Source organism: Manihot esculenta, chromosome 15 (genome assembly GCF_001659605.2).
Source record: "Manihot esculenta cultivar AM560-2 chromosome 15, M.esculenta_v8, whole genome shotgun sequence".
Taxonomy (NCBI): Eukaryota; Viridiplantae; Streptophyta; class Magnoliopsida; order Malpighiales; family Euphorbiaceae; genus Manihot; species Manihot esculenta.
The window spans coordinates 709,452-731,469 of NC_035175.2; the positions used below are offsets into that span (position 1 = coordinate 709,452).

Consider the following 22,018-nt stretch of genomic DNA (forward strand, 5'->3'; position numbering starts at 1 on the left):
TCACACACGTTATTAATTTAATTATAATAGATTTTTTTAAAAAAATTTTAAATGGAATATATTAAAAGAATATTTTATATTTATATATTTAATAAAAATACAAAAAAAAAAAACATAATAATCTTTAAAAAATTCGCCTCAATTCTAACTATAAGATAAATAATTCAAATAACAGGGTTTTTTTTCGGTTGAATCTAACATAAGTTGAATTTTACTATATAATAATTTTAAATTAAATATTTATATTGAGATTTTTTACATAATTAAGTGTGTGAGCATAATTAAAATAATAAATTTATGTGATTGAGAAATCCGATAATCAAAGCCAAGCAGAGCAAGGTGGCTTTGTTTCTTTGGTTGAATTATGCGAAATTTGTTGGGTTGTCATCATTTCTAATCGACTCATATCTTGACAACATTTGTGGGATTAATCTCAGTCAATTGAGATCGAATGGCGGTTGGAATGAGGGTTCTGAGATGGCACCTTGCCTAAGTCCACGTTCTTTTTTGTTGCACATTTTCTATTTGAGAAGAGTTAGAGCAAAGGTCTGATTTTTAGAAGTAAGATTTTTTTATAGTTTGCAAATTTTAATAATTTTTTTATCGTTTTAAAAAAAGATAAAATTTTTTTAAAAGTATTTAAAGATTTTTTAAAAAAAATTAAATTAGTGAATTGACCCAACTTACTCCATTGGGCTCATTTCTGCTGGGTTTGGATCCAATATTATACCAATCTATGTTGTGAGCTTTAGGCTTGTTTTATATTTACTTTTAATGAATAAAATATTTTCTGATAAAAAAACCATTCATTCGGCTTTCATTTATTTGAAAAAAATAATTTATATTTAAAAAATATTTTTATAAAAATACATTTCAATAAAATAAATTTTATTTAATTTTAATTTAAAAAATAAAATTTATTATCAAATTTATATAGAGAAGTCTTAATAATAATATCAAAATGTAATAAATGAGTTTCTCTCTTCAAAATAGAATTTTTTTTTTTAGATATCTTAAAAATAAAAAATAATTTTTTGAAAAATTTTTTTCCAAAAGGAGCCTCTCTCATTTATTCTTTTAGTTGATGCAAGAAGCATGAAATCATTAAATATAAAACAATAACATATATGTTTAATTGAAAATTCTAAAATCGTAGCCTATATATATACATATATAAAAGAAAGCAGAATCTTTGGTAGGATAGCATGATTGGCAAACGACTGTAAAAATGGCCAAAAAAATGTCAGAGGATAAAGATTATTCAAAAGATGACTATTTGAAATGGTGAAAAAAATACACTAAGTAATCAAAAATTTTATTACCAGCATATTAACTAACTATTATAAGTGTCGATCACCGCATTATTTACGGTTAAACTTAAATTTAAATAATTTTTAAATTTTAAATGGTTTAAAATATTAATTTTAAAAGTATTCTAAAAAAATAATGAAATGGTAAGACTTTTTTCTCTCTTAATTATTATAAAATTTGAGATTCAGTGATTTTCTCTTAAGAAGCGTAATTTATTCGATAGGTATATAATAAAAATAAAAAAAAACCAAGTAGCATAGTAGATCATTTATTCCAGAAAGATAAATCAACCTGAAATCATTATATATGCCATGGAAGGGCTAAGACCTAGAAACCCATCACCAAAAGGTCATGGATACAGTGCCAGCCGCAAGTGTAGATCGACGTTATCATCTCCTCCATTAACTTCTGCAACAAAAGGCCCCGAACCACCGGTGCTGACACCGTGAGGAGGGCCTCCTGGATTTGGCTCTGAAAATGGTGGTGCTTTTGCACAAATAAAGGGTCCTGATCCCATTGACGTCGAGGTGATGACGGGGACAGCTGTTATGGGCTGTTGACGATGGTTTGCGAGGCGGGCTTGCTTTTCACGTAGACGTTCTCTCTTATGAGCATTTTGATGGCCACCTAGAGCTTGAGAATTAGGGAATTCTCGGTGACAGTATTGACATTCAAATCTTCTCCTATAACCATTAGAAGGTCCTGTTACTGTCACTGAGGATTCCTTAGAGCCAGTCACCTTCAATGAAAAACCGAACAGCTTCAAAGCTGAGCATGGATTTTCTTCAAGGTGCGTGTTTCTTCTTCTTGATGCACTCATCATGCAAAACCTAGCTAATAAGCTATACAAACTTTCAGAATGAATTGTTAGCTATAGCTAGATATGTAATATATATATACAATACATGCATCCCCACACATTATTATACAGTACCGCTTCCTGATATCCAAAATTCCAAAGTGAGCGACAAAGATAGGTGTTTTTGGTTCCTTGATGTCAAGTGTCAACTCATGCACATGGCTTAACATTACATCACGATTTTTATATAACTTTAGAGTATAGTTTCCAATATAATTGACTAATATATATTTTGTAATTAATTAATAAAGAATGTTCCAAATTCAAATCGTGTTTATGATTTTGTTCTTGAAATAGAACATTTATATATGGTCTTTTGATATAAGATATGGACGTTTCTTTATTAAATATTGAATTATGGCAGTTCCTGAGTGTATGGTTTTATCAGATGTTATCTGTTTATCCCGTTGATGGGTGATGGGAACAAGTATTGGAGTAGTGACGATATATGCGAGGTTGATGATTTGAAGAGAGTGTCGGCCACTAAAATGCGGTGGAGATGGTTGCATGTCTCTTACACGGAAAGATGGATCACCATGTTCCCCGCAATACAAGCTTATCTCACCTCACATGTTCTCTTTTATCTTGTGAATGTGAAACTTCAATGCATGAGAAAGAGGAGAAGGGCTTCTTGTCCTCTTATTTCTTTTTCTTCCTCTTGGCTTATATATATGCATATATTAATATCTTATTGGGCTTTGGTTGTTGACTCAAATTGCAAAGTACATATTATCCCTTAATCTGTCTCCAGACAAAGATTTGAAAGGCCAAACTACGGAAAGAGAGAGCTTTGAGTTACAAAGTAGACAAGCATGAATATTGCCCCACTAAGCTTAGATCCTTCTATATGCATTTTCCTGCAAAAAGAGAGAGAATGAATAATGTGGACAGTTAAACGTCTCTTGGGCTTATGTACGCATGACAAAACGTCTAAAAGCTATTATGTTGGTTGAAGATAAGAAAGAAAGGGAGCAAGACATGCATGTCTCAAAAGTGTTGTCTAGTTGGTCAATGAAGCGAAGACCGTTCAATTTTATTCTTTTACACAGGTGGCACCCAATTAATAGCGTCACAACAAATTATTCTATAATTTAAAATTAATCATCATTGTAATCATCATTGTAAGAAATTATATAATACAATTGTGTTTACATTCATAAATTTAATAATAAATGTATTTGAATAAATATGAGAAATTTTAAAATCTATTTCGTGTTTAAATCTCTATTAAAAAAAGGAAAAAAAACGATTGTGACTGCGCTTCAAGTGCGAAGCCCGTATCCGTTGATTTAGGAGTCCTGCGCACATTAAGAGCCCACCCCAAGTGCTCAAACTAATCATCCAAAATATCTGGCCCACTAAAATTCTAACGGGCCTCGCCTTTCTATCCAACGGCCAACCGCCCCAATGTGCGCTCAACAATTTCATGTGCCCATGCGGAACACCATAGCATTGTGTTCTTTTTGTAAATTGTAACGGTTACTAGAAAAGAACCGGTGAAAGATGTGCAAATGAAGGCATTGCTCTGTACAGTTCGGGCATGATGCATCAGGTTGTCCCGTAAAAGTGATCATTTGAATGGCGATTTGGTGTAAGCAGCAATTGCATTCCAGTAGATAGTCTTCTTTTTTCTTTCCAGTTATGCATTTGCCACCTGGATTATCCTGGAGAAGATTCCATGTTTTCTTCTGATCAGAATTCTACTTTCTAACATGAATTATGTAGTTGCTATTAAATGGTTTTAATGGTAATAATACACATGCTGCATCTACATATACAGATTTAGGATCTTTTTGGATTCATGTCCAAGTTGGATCTTATGCTTCTGCATTTCTTTTCCTGTCAATACAAGCTAATAGAAAAACTTTTACATGCTAAATCTATACCTCAGTCTACCTATTCTTCAGCCAATGAAACCTTGCTTAGCCTGCTTGGCGACAATCTTGCACCATTCTTGGTGAATTTTCTGGCCTTAACTCGATGATTGTGTGACCCAAAAAGTGCTCTCTGTGCCAGAGCTTTCTCATAATTAGAGTTGCCCGCACCCTTCGTGTTAGGCTTGTTATCTGCTTCAGTAACTTGTTTGTGGGTGGTGCAAGCATCCAGATCCACAACCATGATCTTTTCAGCAGCCATATCTTCCAAATTATGCTTCTGAGATTGTTGATTATGATGAAAGCCTTGTGAAGCTACTACGCTAATCTTTTGAAAGCAAGTGGGGTTTAGGGGTGAAGCCATTTTTATAGGTCTGCAAAAGAATCGATAAGCAAAATTCTTACTCGTGGAATAACTTTGATGGTGTTCTTACTTCAGCATGAAAGGATGCACCGATGTCCAAAGCAATTCCATCCGTTGTATGTTGGTTTTAAGGGTTCTCAAAGAATATTAATATAAATCATGAGATGCCCTTTTAACGGGCTTTTGTAGTAAATTGGTAGGAAAGATAACTGAGAACATATATACAGTAGGCCTTTTTTTTTTCCTGCAGTTTGTACAACAAATGAAAACAAAATAAACAGAAACACAAGGCAGAGCATGATTAGCTGACTAATTGAAAGTGATTAGCACAGTCATTTCAAATAAAAAACCAACAGATGCACTCTCATTCTGGAGGTGATTGAACAGAGAAGTAGATGAGAATGTATTTCGTGCAATAAGAGCAGAATATTTTCTGTAGGATCTGAAATCAATTTCCTTAATCATGGGATCTGGGGAACTCTCCAAAAGAAAACCTCAGCCTTTCCCATTACACTGCAGCAGCACATAATGCAAAAGGGCATTTATTCCAATATTCCTTCTGTGTCAACTTTCTATCACCGGTTCTTTTCCAACCTTGTCACATCCAAAAGTCCCAACTTTGGCATGTCAACTTCATTTGTTGAAGGATTGATAATATGATTATGATGTTGCCAACAATAACAACCGTCCATTCCTTTTTCTTATTTGGTTTATGCTAAACTCATATTTCTTCTTTATCAAGTTTCTAAACTTGTTGAGATCCATCTTATGATCGAGATTCGATTTTTTTAATTAAAATAAGAGTTAGTAATTGGAATTGGATGCATGAACCACCTTCTATCGGAGACTTTGAAAGCATATAATTTAACAGAATACCAAAATGCACTTTGGGTCTAAGAAGAAAAGAAGTGAGAAAAGGAAAATGTATTTTTAGCTGATTAGGAGGAAAGAAGAGAGTACACGTGTCTGCCATTCGCAATTTCTTCCTGCATTGTATCTACTTCGAGCAAGAATATAACTTTAAAGAGAAATCTTCAGAGCCAACAATCCCTGTGTGAATGCTTAACACTAAAGCCCAGGACCTGAGAATCTTTGGCCTTTAAGCAACCTTTGCTCCAAGCAATTCTGCAATTCTATTGTCTTTTTATTAATGGATTTTATGCATAAAGCCCGCATTGTGTTTCTCCCTCTTCTCCTTGATATTCTGCATGAATTGTTAAACTCTTTGAGAACTTGACCATGACACAAAGAAAAGCAATCACGCATGCTGACCTTGCACCAGGTCCTCGATGCACAGATTTGGGTAGCAAAACAGCCGCCTTCCTAACGGTCCTTACCATTCTCTGCGGTCTCTTTTGCTTCATTCTTTGTCTCATAGCCGAAGCCACTCGTTCCCAGGTAACCCCATTGGATTTCTTTTGAATTACGAAGAACTAGACTTAACATGGCAACCAATTTAGGACAAAATCTTCTGGCGTCATCTTGCAGGTAACATGGGTTGCTGAGGACGTTAAAGGAAATGGTGAGAACTATGAATGTGTATACAGTGGCAGCGGAAAGACACCATTGTTATGTACTGCGGTTGCATTTGTGGGACTGGCAGTTGCTATGGTGGTGGAACACGCGTACATGTTGATTGCAATAAGTAAAGCACCTCCTCCAGTTTTGCTTACCTGGGACCCCGGTTATGGTCCTGCAAAGACTATAACTTGGCAAGCAGGCTTTTTCTTTGTTGCAACTTGGTATATATTAATACGATCAGCCCACTTTCTTTAATTATTTCAATTATCATCCTAATTAGAATGGATTGATTCAGTTGATGGGTTTGCAACATAATATGATTGCTTGCAGGGTTTGCTTTGCTGTTGGGGAAATCTTGCTGTTAATCGGACTGAGTGTGGAATCAGGGCATCTGAAGAATTGGTCCAGACCAAGACCAAGTTGCCTCATCATCAAGCAAGGCCTTTTCTCTGCGGCTGGAGTCTTCTCATTACTAACAGTGTTTCTTGCTTCTGGGTTATACTTGACAGCATTGCGTGCGCAGAGAATATCCCAAGAACACGAAAGCCTGCAGCGACAGATACTTGAAGCCTCCGTTCTCTATGCGTCCCCGCCACGATCACCTTCGCATCAAATTTCTGCAACTGCAAGAGAGAATCCTATTGCTAGAGAGAGTCATCGGACAGTGCAAACGACATTAATAGACCCACAAGCTTTTAGCAAGAGCTTGATTCTAGTGTAAAACAAGTAAATTAAAAATACATCTCGGTGCCACTCATGGCAAAGCTACAGGTGATATGGTGGAAATTGTAATTCATTTATTTTTGTAAATAGATTTTTTTTCCCTTTTTTTACAACATATGATATTGGTGGGAATAGTGTTCTTGGTTTGTGGAGATGAAATAAACTAAAATTTATTAAGAGCATTAAAAATTTAATTCAACTGAATTCACATCAGATTGTCACTTCCAATGAGACACCAACCAGTCACCAAGCAAACTACGCATGCCAGCCTCATTCGTTTGTCAGATCAAAACAGGAGACACAATGCATTCAGCATATTCTGTTCCCATCTTGTAGTAGTATGTTCTGCACTGGAACGTCTTGCACATTCAACTGAGGAAGAAGCTTTATCTGATGCCTGTTGGGCACTTAATTTCTTATCTTTCTGATGGTGCAAATGACAAAACCAAGGCTGTGAATGAGGCAGCCTGTGTGTAATATTTTAGTGATTGCTTTTTATTAGTCTTTTCTTTTGTTCCCATTCTGTGGACTTGATAGTTGAATAAATTTGTACTGTTTCAGACATCCAACTCCTTCAGTGCTTGTTCCTGCCCTTCGCGCAGTTGGAAATAAAACTTGCACTTAGATTGTTTCTTGTAGAAGATGGGGTGGCTTGAACTGTCCCTTACCATTTGTTATTACATCTAATTGGCTTTTTCTTCCATTTCACTTTTTAGCAGAGTTGCATTTTTTTTTTCTTTTCTCAGCATGGTTTTTATTGTTATGCCACATTCCATTTCATAAATTTTGCCTATGGCATTAGACGTTTGAAGATCAGCAATTTTGAACAAAACAAAAATGAAATATATTTTATAAGCAACAACACTAGGTTATAGAGGGCTAAGGAATTTGAAAGCTTTTGGCTGATAGTTGTGGGATTTCATGGGTATTGCTGATGTGAAGTCTGTGCTGTTATGCAGAGTATTTGCTCCTACTACCGTGCCCTTTGAACTTTTTTGTTAAGGAAGTTTATTCAGGATGAATATAGTATTTTAAACTTAAATCAGTTGACATCTACAATCAATCTTGGTCAAGATATCCATCTGACCAAATGTAACTCTCATGAAAAACTGAGTCATAAGATACCTCACTCTCTCTGTGTGGTTGTGTTGTGATTTACTTAGCAAGTCTCTTCACAATGTTGGCATTCACATTTTTTGATGGGTAATTATGATGATTGATGAGTTTCTTGTTCTCAGTGTATAATAAACAATGGCGCACTGTCATATCTTCTAAGCCCCCCTGGTTAATTTGCTTCAAATGCTGAGTTTGATATAAAGAAAGAAGCTGCATGGGCAATTTCAAATGCCTAAGCCCCCTGCTATTACTTGCTTTCTCAACCTTTTTTGTATTACTTCCCCCTATCCTGGTTCGTTCACATTAGATACAGCTCTGTTTGGTGAGTCAAGGTTGCATGCATAAAGCCATTGTGTGATCTCCTTGTGTGTTCTGATCTTGGATTGTCAATCAATGTCTTGAAGGTTTAGTGAACATTCTAAAGGTTGGGGAAGCTGAAAAGAATTTGGGGAAGAGAGGAGATTATAATATGTATGCCCAGATGATAGATGGTGCTGAGGGATTAGAAAAAGCTTGAAAATCTACGGAATCATGACAATAATGAGATTCATGAGAAGGCAGTGAAGGTTCTTGAGACTTTACTTTCAGGAGATGGTTCCCTGTAGTTCCACCTGGTGGATTCAACTTCAGCTGAAGGTATGCGGCACTTACTTAAAAGCATGCGTGCATATGTGCATAAAATCACTTGAACAGTAATTAATTTAATTGTATTAAATATTTTTTCAAAGTTATATAGAAAATAAAGTAACCTTGAGATGGAGGAAGTATTTTTAAATGGTATATATATCCTTTTATTATTTATAAAAAAAAATTGAACAAATTAATTATTTTAAAATGTTAAATAGACAAAACATAATAATTTGATTCAATTTTTAAAGGTTTTCCTCTTCATAAAATTTTGAGTTTTTATATAAGAATGAGATTAATAATTTTATATTACACTTGTCTCATTAAAATAACTTACTAGTTACTAATGATTTCATTAACTTCCCTTTCAATAATTAAGAATTATGAAAATTAATTTTAAAATATTTTAATTAGGTACTAGTATATATTAAATAATAAATAATATTTTGAAATTAATTTTAACGTGATTGAAATTGGTGGGTTATTGTTTTGGGACGAAACAGGAATAAAGGTTTGAATACTATTATGTACAAAAGGACTGGCATAATCAAACGGTGCAGATGCAACATCTCTGACCTTGAAAGTGCATTTAGCAGCACTCAATCATGCCTCCATTGTAATTGGCAGAATAAAATAGTAAAATTCCAAATTGCGAGCCAAAATCCTAGTCCATGGCGCCAAAATTTTCCTTCTATTTTTATAATTTCGTTGAGACCCCAAAAAAAAAAACCTACAAAATGGCGCCCTTTTACTTTTCGTGGTTTTTGGCGGGTGTGTATTGGGTCAGCACTCAGAGAATTTCATAAGCAGGGGCATTCTCGTCATTTCGGGTTCCACAGGTGCTAGGGTTTCGCGTCCCATTTATAAAGCGTTTTGGATCCGCTTGTGCGCGTGGTGTGTCTGTGTCGGTTCGGTTCGATTAGATTCTTTATCGCGCCTCTGCGCACGCACACTCTTCCTCTTTAGCTTACTTTGCTGTTGTTGATTCTCAGTCTCTCTCTGTCAGAGTCTCTGATCATTTCTTTCTCTACTCGTGGGCTTAGCTGTTGATTTTTCACTTGATCTCTTGCTTGTAGCCGCAAATTTGTTTGATCTCCGACCATCTCTGGCTCTTCGTTATAATCATTCACTTCTGCTCTTATTATATCTCAATCATCATTCCTGTTCACTATCCACTTCAGTTTACTTACTTTTATCATCAGCCTTCCTTTAGATCTCAAGTGTAGTTGCTTGAAATGATGGATCCACTTGAAAAGGTAAGTGAAATCGGATTCATTTCTTGATTCGATCTGTGATCTCACTCAAATCTTCGCTAATCGAGTTCTGTTTCTGCTTCCTGCGCAGGGATCGGAGAATGAGGATACGAGTAGCAGATCAAGCGAAGGAGAAAATCAGCAAAAGAAGACCTGCGCCGATTGCGGAACTTCCAAGACGCCACTCTGGAGAGGCGGTCCAGCTGGCCCTAAGGTAGTAATAGTTGAGAGATCAGTTAAACGTGGCTGATTAAGATTTGATCTGATAGCGATTTTGCTGATTTACTATTTGATTTGCAGTCACTGTGCAACGCATGTGGAATTAGAAGTAGGAAGAAGAGAAGGGACAACTTGGCTTTGAACAGAGCAGGAAATGAGAAGAAAGCAAAGAAAGGGAACAATCATCATAGTTCAAGCAATAATAGTAATAAATTAGGAGATGGATTAAAGCAGAGGTTGTTGGCTTTGGGTAGGGAGGTATTGATGCAAAGATCGACGGTGGAGAAGCAAAGGAGGAAGCTAGGAGAGGAAGAGCAAGCTGCTGTGCTGTTAATGGCTCTATCTTATGGCTCGGTGTATGCTTAGGATTTGAAGAGGGGTAATAATGGAATGAAGAATTGTTATATTAGCTGACCCAATTAAGTTGAAATGTATGTTAGTATTTTTTTTCCCTTTCTAGGTGTTATTTTTACAAGCTTTTGGGCTAACTGTAATTTGGGATTTTGGAAGGAATTCAAGAAATGCAACAACTGGATATTGTTTGTTTATTCTAATGATGCAACGTTTTGTGGGTGCGATGTCATAGAATGCAAAAAACGCATTGAAATGAAATTGCTATATTTTCTGCGACATTATGTGGGTTTCAAAGAAAAAAAAATTAAAGCATTAAAATTTTAATTAGAGATTTTACAAAGAAGTTGGCAGAAACGGAAGAAGCGGGATTGGAGATTTTATTTTTTATGCTTCGCGGGGGAAGGAAAAGCTTAAATTCAAAGTGTCGTTAGTACGGTTTGCTGACTAAGTGGAGCGGCATCCTATTTTCCAAGGTGCCAAACACTCTTTTTGGCGTGACGATTAACGAACTTTCAGATTTCAAAATGAGGCTTTTCACTTTTCCTTTTATTTTTTATCTTATTTTCCATATAAAATAAGATATTGCTTGATTCTAGCCATTCCATGTGGTAGCATCAATTGAATTTGAATTCATCCTTCTAAGGAAGCCATTTTAGATGGATTTGTTTTGACAGTAATTAAATAGTGTTTTTTTATAATACATTCTTTTAACTTTTAAATAAGTGTTGGTAATGATTGTGAAAATTAAATTATTTGAATTTGATTCATATTAATAATATTTAAATTTATTTTAAATTCAATTAAAAATTAATATAAACTATTCAAATTTGTTTTAAACTCAATTAAAATTTAAATTTATTTAGTATTTTATATTTTAATTAATTGTTTATATAAAAAATATTTTTTATTTAAAAAATTTAATGTTTTTAAAATATATTTTAATTTTTAAATAAAAATTTATAAATATTATTATAAAATATATATTTTTATATTAAATTAATTATTTATTTAAATAAATTTGAATAGTGAATATCTATAAATAAAATTTAAATTCTTAGTTTTAAAATTTAAATTCATTTTAAATTTAATTATAATTATTTAGGTGCCTAGAACCGACCCGTGATGCTGAGTTGCTAATACTGGTACTGGGCCTACTCACTCCACACAGCAGAGAATGGAGACCGCAGCTTCATATATCAAATGTTAGAAGTTAGGGGTGACCTTGGGCCCAAACAATTTGCGGGCTATACATGCATTTATGCTTTAAGCTTAAATGGCAACCATATTACATGCTGATAAGGATATTGCGCCTCAAAGATTGTCTAGAAAATAGGAAAAATTGTTTATTGTTATAAAAAAACATGACATTAATGATGTGGCATTTTAAATTTAATTTAATTTAATAATATTAAATTTTTTATTATTTTATTATTAAATCATATACAGTAAATCAATTAAAAAACAATACTTACTAATCCACCTAGACATTATTATTCACATATCAAAATATAAAATAATGAGTATCATATATGATACTCTCAAATATCAAATATAATATCAGCATCCAAAATCTAATACTGAACCTACCTGGCAATTTTTAGATTAAATATTCACGCTATCTATTTTTATATCACTTATTTAAAAGTTATTTCATTCAAGAAAATTAAAATATTTTTTTTCAATTTTATATTTATTTTTATTAAATATAAATTTTATTTGATTCAAATTTTCTATTTTCTAGTAAGTAATTTTTTAAAAACTAACTTACTTGTTCAGATTAATTTATTTATTTTTAGGCATCTTGAAAACTTAAATTTTCTTAGTTAACTTATCCAATCAAACAATACTATAATATTTAATTTTATAATTTCTTAAAATCCAATTTATCATTTATCTTTTTCTTCTCTTAATTATCAGACTTTTTTTTAAACTAAATATCCTATTTTTTTTAGTGTTAGACTAGTAAAAAAAAATATTAAGATTTATATATATATAGAAGATACAAAGTATAATTTAGTTAAACTAATGGTATTTTATTATAATTTAAGTAATTTAATTGCTGTTTAATCATTATGGAAAATCTTAAACAATAAATAAAAATAAACGGTGAAATATTTTATATTAAATTGCTCTTTGTGTAAAAATAATTGACACACCAATCTCAAAATAAGTATTTAATACTTACAACCTGTTTGGTTCGAAAATTTATGAACCGACCACACCAGAAACCAACAAGTCATAAATTTACAGCCCTGCAAATTTGATTTTTCAATTTTTAGGCCATATTGGCTATAGCAAATAAAATATTTTTTTTTGAAAAATTACTTTTTAGTCCTTGAGGTTTAGTATAATTAACACTTCTATCCTTCTATTTTGGCGATCCAACACTTAAGTCCATCACTTTTTCTTCCGTCCAAATTCGTAGTCTTTCTGTTTAAAATAACCGTTTGGGACAGGTGAATTGATAAAATTGACCCTCACTGAAAGTCCTATTAGTTTAAAATCATGAAACCCAAATTCAATGCCTCTTCATTGCAGATTCTTCTTCTTTTTTCTCGTACTATTTCTCTAACTCTCCATCTCCAAATCACTAATCCCTCGGTTTCCATGTCAGTGTTCTCACCGTAACTCTTACCTGTTTTGCAATAAATCTCTCTCTACTTTTTGCAAGAACTCACTCTCTCATCTCTTTATTAACCCTCCAAGAAAAGAATTTACAACTCTCAAATAATGATTTAGGGATTCCAAGACTTGGAATCCCATCTTATGAATGAAGGTGGTGGTGTTGATCGGAGAAGTGGTGGTGGATTTGAAGAGAGAAGGGTGTTGAGAGAAGTTGATGATGTGCTTCTGTTGTCTACTTGTTGCAAATATTTTAGAGAAAAACAAGAGAAAGATATGAAAGAGAAAAAAGATGGAAAAGAGAAAAAAAAATCAATAATGCCAAAAAAAATAGAAAAAATATAAGGGAGAAGAAAGAGAAAAAAAAAAAAAGAGATAGAGAAAGTATGAAAGAGGAAAAGATGGAGGATTTCACATTGAGAGGTTTAAGAAGTTCATTAAAGGTATTTTTTAAAAATATTCTCACCTCTCTCACCTTTGACTCTCTGATCAAACGTCTATTTTAAATAGAAGGACTACGAATTTGGACGAAAGTGAAAGTTAAGGACTTAAGTGTTGGGTCGTCAAATTAGAGAAAGACAAAAATGTTAATTATACTAAACTTCAGAAATTAAAAAATAATTTTCTCTTTTTTTTTTTCTGCCTATGGAATACATCATTTCACTTGAATTGGCATTCCTTAAAATTATAGACATAACAATTTCGCATATGCAAAAATTCTTATTAAATTCAAAACTATGGGTTAAACTCGTAGAGCACATAGGATGCTTTTTGACCCCACCACCCTTCCCCCTAAACATTAGTGCCCTCCAGCTAATTCTTCCTGTATTTTGTCTCCTTCACAAGATTGGAGAGATGGAGAGCTCTTTCTCCACCACGCTTTCACGTGGGAAACCCAATAATCTTCAAACCAGAAAAACACACACACAAAAAAAAGAAGGAAATGTGAGAAATCAGCCGATTTTTATGATAGGGTTGGATTGGGTTTTGACACATTCTCCCAGAAAGAGCTTTGTGCACTTCAGCGGGTCAACCTCACCTATCAACCATTCACAATTCAGACAACATCACTCCCGCACACCCAACGGAGCTGATTTCCTTTGAACCCTCTCTTACATCAACTACCTCATTCCACACCTGTCACCAGCTCAGCACCCTAAACTTCCCCCTTTTTTCCCTCCCAACTTTTTTATTGCATTGGATTACTCCTCAATGTATGTATGCGAAAGTGGGTTGTCGTATATATATGCAAGAAAAGAAAAAGATGAGCAGTTTCACAAAGATTCATCCTCATCCATCAATACCCACATGAATAATTGTAAACATAATATAAAAAATGTTATTATCTATTATTAAAATAAATAAAATAAAATTAATGTTAGCCACTCACCAGAATTAATTAATTTATACACTCGTTAATAGAACTTACAGTGAGTATTTACTTACTGCTAAAATTCCAATAAAATCCAATGCGACATTATTGCTAGCAAATCATTAAGCTGAAGAAATTATTAATTAATGCGAAGGAAAAGAAGAACAAATATAGGTACAAATTGTTAACAAATTACAGATCACTCAACATCAAGAGAGAATTTGAATTATTACTTCCATGGCTGTTTCTGTGATGTGCTCTTCCTCAGCCTCAATTGGAAATAAAAGAGGGGCGTTTTTCTTCAGTCTTTCACTTCTCATCTCATCTGCAAATCACCAGATCTGCCAATCTGCCACATTATTTCAATTTCTTTACCTTCCTTATAATTTCTATCAAAACAAAGCAAGTAAAAACATCGCCACAACAACTATACTGTAACTAATAGAACCCATCAGCTTCACACACCCAGACATGGAAGGTGGGCTATAATAGTAGAAAGGAAAGTAAGGCACAATTGGGTTAGGAGGAGGGGGTGTAGGGTAGTTCTTATAGTTTGGTGGAGGATAGTAATAGTAACTGTGGCCGCCTCCTCCTCCTCCACCCTGTGGTGGTGGTGGAGAGGAGTAGGTGTAAGTGGAAGGTGGCAGGGGAGAGTAGTAGTAAGAGCCCGATGAAGTGGGTGGAGAAGGTGGGGGTGGGCAGTTATAGGTGGATGATGGTGGTGGTGGAGAGGGTGAGGGCGGTGGAGGCGGAGATGGCACTGGGTTGCAACATGAGGAGCACATTGTGCATGCGATCTCATAGAGTGTTCTTGATTTTGGAATGGGCAAGGGATTGGTGGAAGGTAGCATGAGGAGGAGAGCTAGCAGAGAGAAACTGATGATGTGCATTCTTTCCATTCTGGTAACAGTAGAAAGCAGTCTAGAGGTTTCAAGCAACACCAGTTTAATACTGAACAAGGAGCAGAGAAGAAAAGGAAAGAAAAAGATGGAATTCTTGAGAAAATGGACAAGACCAAGAAATGAGTAGCTAAGGGAAATAAAGAGAGGGGGTGGCAGTGGTAGTGGTAGTGGAGTAGTGACTATTGAGTGTCTCTTATCTATGAAGGTAGCTGCACCTTTCATCAATCACCAATCGACAATCAACAATCATCAATCATCAATCAAACAATAAACTGGTTAAAAAGGGACCCTAAAATTCTAAAAGATGACGCCGACACGTTTTACTTTTACTTTTCCACAGAAGAGAAGGGCTTTAAATACAAGAAAGATTAAAAAAACGCGTCGTTCAGGGTTGTTTACGGTGCAGTGTGGAATTTATACTATTCAATTTCTACTGAATGCAGCGTTAGGAGAGATGTTACAACTTAAAACGGTGAGGTTTGAACTTGGAAGAAGGAGGAGAAGGGGGAGTCGAAAATGAGGGGCTTGACTAGTTGACCTTTGGTGCAGAAACGTTCAGACGTAGAAGGATCTGGATTGTGCAAGCCTTGATTTGATGACGTGGCAAATGGAGAGAAGAACGTAAAGAAGACGCAATCTCCATGTGGTAGTTATTGTTGTTCTTACTGGTCAGGAAATTTCGGTCTAATTTCATGCATAGGATGAAGTTATTTGGTACTCTTAAAATACTACGTGTCATGAAGACGTGATAAGTTTAATTTATAAAGATAAAATATTTAATATTTTATTAATTAATTAATTTATTGATGTATTCTTATTTAAATAGCGAAAAAAGTAGCTAACTTATAAATTTTGGTTTTGCTGAATCATTTATAATAGTCATTGATGATCACTAGGTTTTTTCGCTTCGATCTAAGTTTCGATCCATTAGGACAGTACATAATTTGAAAGTTTCTAAATCTCCTCCAAGAATCAGGTCCCACCCACTCAGCTCATAGACCGGGCTCCAGTCAGTTTCTTCAATCAGGCCGGCCCAGCTCTTTCGGCCCAATGAACAGATTCCCTCTGAATCTAGTCTTAACCTTATCTTCCGGCCCATCTCGGAACCAGGAAGGAATTCAGCCCATTCGCCTTACGGGACCATTCGCATGCGCGTCCAGAGAGAATTAGGGGCCGTTATGCATGGGGTAGCGATCTGATTTCCTCGTACGTCCATATCAAAGTGACAGGAACAGGTGGCCCAATGACACACATTCTGTTACACGTCACTAGCGGACAAAAGTAAACATATAAAAGGAGAAATATTCTCTTCTAGGGATAAATTTTTGCCAGTTTTACAGAACCCTTATAAAACCCTATTTCCTGGATCTCAGATTATCAATTGGCGCCGTCTGTAGGAACGAAGGAGATCTTTTCATCGCCGGAGTTCCACTCTTATAATACCCACTGAGATCCACAATGGCTAACCACAACGAAAACAACGTCACTCCAAATGACCTGAGCTCTACCCAAGAGGGGCAGCAGTTCTCCTTTTCTAGTCCTACAACACCAAACAACCAAACACCAATCCCTTTCAACCCCTCGCCAAGCTTGGCAGGGAATGCTTCCGCCGCTACCTTGTCCAACCAGGACCTCCAAACCATGGCCCTCCAACTACAAGACACCGCCCACTGGTTGGGGCAGATAATGCAGCAACGGGGCCTTAGCACCCCAGCAAACGTATTGCCAGTGGTAGAAGAGCCCCAGACCAATGAACCTCAACCTACCCATAACCATCCCCAACCAGTTAGCCATGAAACCGGAGAAAGGAAGAGAAGAGCTGGGGAAGAGGAAGAACCGGAGGCCAGGGTTCATGGAAGGAGAATGAGAGAGATGATTGAGAACGATGGGGCCGACAACTATTCTGCCGAAACAACAAAGTGGACGAGAAGCGAAGTGAAAGAGAAGGAATACCGTCTGGAGAAGACGCCCAAGTAGGAAGATGAGAGTGTAGACCAAAAGCTGCAAAAGATGAGAGAGCAGCTCTTGGCCGAGCTGGGAACGAGGGATCAGAACCAGACTCTCCTACCCACCTCTTCACCCTTCTCGAAGTGGGTGCAGCAGGAGACTGTTCCCAAGAAGTTTATGATGCCACCTATGGCTGCGTACGACGGAGCTGGGAACCCCCAGGAGCACGTCTTGAACTACAAGACCTTCATGGAGCTGTAAACTTTGTCAGATGCCTTGATGTGCAAGGTATTCCCTACGACGCTCTTAGGGCCGGTACGGGCGTGGTTTAACAGCCTTGAAGTCGGAAGTATCTGTAGTTTTGGAGATCTGGCCACTCGTTTCATCAGCCGGTTTGTCGCTGGGGTACCCGCAGATAGAAAGACGAGCTACTTGGAGACGATCAGGCAGAAGAAAGACAAATCGCTCAGGGAGTACGTTGCCCATTTCAATACGGAGGCCCTACAGATCCCCAAGCTCGATGAGGGAAGGACGGTGGAAGCCATGCAGAAGGGAACGACCTCAGCCGAGTTCTTTGGCTCATTGAGCAGGAAGCCTCCGACCTCACTTGCCGAGCTGATGAAGCGGGCTAAAAAATACATAAGGCAGGATGACGCCTTGGTGACAAGCAGGTTTGCCAGGGGAGCAACAGATAAGGGGAAAGCACCGGCGGAAGGGAGACCGGAGAGGCATGAGAAAAAGTATGGCAAGAGGCCTGAGCCTTACAGACAACCCTGGGATCGAAGGGACCAAAGACCTCTCCCTCCTCGGGTCTCAGAACAGAGGTCACTCCCTCCATGGGTTCCAGAAAAACCGACCCTTTCAATGCCTCTAAAGCCGAAGTGCTCATGGCCATCCAGGATAAGGAGTTCCTCCAATGGCCCAGGCCGATGAAAACGGAAGCAAACCAGTGAGATCCTGATAAATATTGTCAGTACCATCGCACGCACGGCCATGACACCAATAACTGCTTCCAGTTGATTGCTGAGATCGAGAGGCTGATAAAGAGGGGACACCTCAAGAACTTTATAAAGAAACTGGAAGAACAAAGGCCTCAGCCGAACCCAACAGGGCAGACACTCATGAGAGTGGGAGCAGGGCCGGTAAATGATGGGTCCAGTGGAACCATCAACATGGTCGTTGGAGGAACAAAAGGTTGAACAAGCTAGAGAGGTATTTTCCTTAGAATATTTGTGAAAAGAAATTTTTGTACTATGAAGACATGAAATAACACCATATTATAAATGCAATGATTAACTCTATTATTGTGAGTATTAACTCTCTCAGGAAAAGAAAAGAACAGATGCCAGAAGACCTCCTTGAGACAAAGAGACCTTCTGGAGGTAGAAGACCTCCTTGAGACAAAGAGATCTCCTGGAGCAAAAACGGCCAGGATCTCGTCAGATCTCCTGGAGCAAAAATGGCCGGCAGAATCTCCAAGATCTCCGGAGCAAACATGACCAGGATCCCTGAAACACAGCCCGTATAAGGCTCGTCAAGAAAGCAAGAAATTAAGTATTGACTTCACAATGAGGAAGATGAATTTTCGAACTCCTGAGCCCGTCACACAGATAGCACAAAAGCTGTAGCGCAAAAGCCCAAGCAAAGAACAAAAATCCGAGCTCCTTAATCCGCTGAATGGACGGACTCACGACAAAAGCAAATGATCCCGCCCACAGCTCGGATTAACTCACAGTAAAAAAAAAATAGACAGACAGAGAGGTAAAATCGTCTAAAATAAAGCAGCACCATTCCAAATAAAGTCCAGGGCTTTATCCCCTCACCACTCATGTAATAAAGGCTGAGGAGGTAAAGGGGGCAACTAGAGGAGAAATCCAAGGGCATGAGCAGATGAGATCCCAGCTTCAGTTTTTGTCAAACCAGAACTAAAAGCAAAGAAGCCAGCCCTGCTCATCACCTTTAAAGGTACACGATCTGACTTATTGTTAGTAAGCAAAGGTTGTGTGCCCGAGCTTATAGTAACTGAAAGAGCTTACAAATAAGAATGCCTTAGTAAAATAGATAAATTCATAATTCAAAAGTTCAGTCAGTTGATAGAATTTTAGCTCTGATGGGCTTAACAAGCAAAGTAAATGAAAATGAAATTTCATTCAAAGAAAAAGAAGATTTACAGTCTAACCACTCACTCTACTGAAAGAAAAACTATCCTCAAAGGACTTACATGCCTAGGCACATTATTATTTACATTTACATCACTATCACCTACACTATTCTCTTAGCTTTCAATTCAGGAGAATCCTTATAGTTCGGAAGATGAGCTTCACGAGTCTGCTGGATCCCCCACTTTTAGCTCGGCGGACTCCCTATACTCCCTTAGACGTTCCTTACACTCCAGCTGAACTCTGTCATGTTATTATACGAGAACTAAACAAGTTGATACCCATAAGCATCTCTCACTGTTCCATCATATGCTGTGTGTATATCACGCATGAAAAACATAAGTCTTCAAGTTAAAGTCCCAGGAAGATCAGCCTCGTCGACTGGTTACTGAATGAACAAAACATTCCACGGGAAAATTGGCGAGGCATTCTGAATAGCAATGGAACAAGTGAATGTTGCAAACCTACACACATACTATGTTGGACTAATTTTAGCAGATTACCCTTGCTTCCTGATTTAAACATAGTCATTAATGCATTGTCCTCACTTGCATATTTGTAAGCTAAACTTTGAATATCACGAAACACATGTTTGAAAGCATCAATAGAAGCTCGACTGAGTGCAGCAAATCTCTGTTTCTCATAGCACAAGCGCCCTATATCAAAATCCTGACACGAGCCCGCCATGAGCTGCTTTATGTTACGGGTGTAAACTGCATCTTGTATTCCACAATAAATCTCAGAAATCATGTTATTCCATGAGTTTGAGTTAGGAGCAGACATCAGGGGCACCACGGGAACCTTCTCCTTCTCCCCGAAAGGAAGTAAAGTAGGAGCCGGTCTTCTGGAAGCCTAAGACTTCTTTGGAACGCGAACCAGGACAAGCACTTCGGTGGGGATGGGACGCTTGTCCCCGACCTTCTCCGCTACACTCCCACCATCTACAAAACTGAGTTCCCTATCCTCGGCGGCTGGGCTGACCTCGGAAAGGACCCCATGGACATTCCCCATAGAGGCGATCTCAGTCCTGCTTGCAAGGACCCCCACCTCAGCTGTGGAGGTCTCGAGCCCCTCTCCAGAAGCATCGCCAGAAGGTGGGGCAGGCTTCGCCCCCGTCAACCCGGAGTCCTCACTCGGCCTTAAAGTCCGAGGGGACCTGAGAGCTTGAACAGCTAGAGAGGCTGAGATTGACCTGTCGCCGCTTGGCGGCTTTAAAGATTCGGCACCTCGAGAACCCAACTTCGAAGCTCGGGCAGAAGCAAAGGGAGGAGGTCGGCCGGGCGACCTGGACGATATGACTTCGGCCACTTGTTGGGTGACCCCTCCCGCTGATCGCCCTACTAGGAGGACGTCCGAGGCAACGTTCAGAATCCCCCCTGGGCAGCGTAAGAATCTTAGGTGACTTAATTTGATCCATCTTCATTTCAAAAGCTGCAAAAAATCCAAAATCGGGGCAAGTCAGAACGATTCTCAATAAAAGTCACAAAAGCAAGATTAAAACAAACCTACATGAGAGACAAAGCAACAAAACTTTTGGCTCGCCTTGACCAACCTGAAGAAGGTATTGAACAGAAGCCCTGTGGATGTAAAACCCTCGCTCAGACAGACATATTCAAAAAAAGACATGAAGAAAAGGAAACTAGGGGTCAGCGTTCGAGAAGCAATCTCAAAATAATAGAAAACCCTGTCAAAAAAAGAAGTCAAGGGAAAAGATAAACCATGCTCTATCTGTTTAACAGAGAAGACTAAGCTCACGTCTTTCTGAAGATAGATTATACCAGAAGTATGCGTGTAATATCTGGCTAGACTCCGGTATCGGAATTCCTACCGTCCGGTGGAATCTCGGATGTCAGAAACCTTTAGAAGGGTAAAATCATATTTTTATGAAATGTTTTAATGTGTTTTATTGATTTTAAGTAAGAAAGAAACTGAATTTTAAATGAAAAAGACCATGGAGGCATTTCCAGGTTCAGCCGCCGAACCTCAAGTTCGGTCGCCGAACATTGGATAGTTTAGGGGGGCAAGTTAGGCTTCCGAAAGTGGTTCAGGTTCGGCCGCCGAACTTGCATGAGTTTTGGAGGCACTTTAGGCTGCCGAAAGGTGGTCTGGCCAGCCCCTATAAAAAGGCTTCATGACCGAAACTGTAATACCCGACTAGACTCCGGTATCGGAATTCCTACCGTTCGGTGGAATCTCGGATGTCGAAAACCTCTAGAAGGGTAAAATCATGTTTTTATAAAATGTTTTAATGTATTTTATGATTTTAAGTAAGAAGAAAATTAAGTTTTGAATGAAAAAGACCAAGGAGGCATTTCTAGGTTCGGCCGCCGAACCTCAAGTTCGGCCGCCGAACATGGGATAGTTTAGGGGGTAAGTTAGGCTTTCGAAAGTGGCTTAGATTCGGCCGCCGAACCCTATGTTCGGCCGCCGAACTTGCATGAGTTTTGGAGGCACTTTAGGCTGCCGAAGGTAGTCTGGCCAACCCCTATTTAAGGGCTCCATGGCCGAAACGGGTGAGTTTTCTCCTCATTTTCGGCCAACGGTGAGTCCATGCTCTCCCATGGTTGATTTTTGATGTTTTCCTCCAATCTTTCGAGTTTTAACAAGTTTTATCTTGGTTTGAAGATATTTGAGTAAAAAGAGCAAGTTTTGGAGCTTGGAGACCCAAGGAGTGAGATTTCTCCCATCTCCGAGTTAGATCGCCTTTCCTCTCGATCTCCAAGAGGTAAGAGTAGATCCTTAGCTCATTTTATGTTTTAAACAAGTTTTATAAAGGTTTATGGGTTTATGTTGAG

At 37.5% G+C, this 22,018-nt stretch overlaps 3 protein-coding genes across 3 annotated transcripts; 2 read left to right on the plus strand and 1 right to left on the minus strand.

Moving 5' to 3' along the window:
- The first annotated feature begins 5,310 nt into the window (after positions 1–5,310).
- On the plus strand, positions 5,311–6,758 carry LOC110602529. The gene is made up of 3 exons (XM_021740065.2): positions 5,311–5,806; positions 5,897–6,150; positions 6,260–6,758. Exons 1-3 carry the CDS (start codon positions 5,648–5,650, stop codon positions 6,648–6,650), a joined length of 804 nt encoding a protein of 267 aa, XP_021595757.1. The 5' UTR covers positions 5,311–5,647; the 3' UTR covers positions 6,651–6,758.
- Positions 6,759–9,264: 2,506 nt separating this feature from the next.
- Positions 9,265–10,415, plus strand: LOC110601041 (GATA transcription factor 15). Its single transcript, XM_021738028.2, has 3 exons — positions 9,265–9,651; positions 9,740–9,862; positions 9,949–10,415. Exons 1-3 carry the CDS (start codon positions 9,631–9,633, stop codon positions 10,231–10,233), a joined length of 429 nt encoding a protein of 142 aa, XP_021593720.1. The 5' UTR covers positions 9,265–9,630; the 3' UTR covers positions 10,234–10,415.
- Positions 10,416–14,337: 3,922 nt separating this feature from the next.
- Positions 14,338–15,641, minus strand: LOC110601065 (extensin). Its single transcript, XM_021738065.2, has one exon. It carries the CDS (start codon positions 15,337–15,339, stop codon positions 14,608–14,610), a length of 732 nt encoding a protein of 243 aa, XP_021593757.1. The 5' UTR covers positions 15,340–15,641; the 3' UTR covers positions 14,338–14,607.
- Between the last annotated feature and the right edge of the window lie 6,377 nt (positions 15,642–22,018).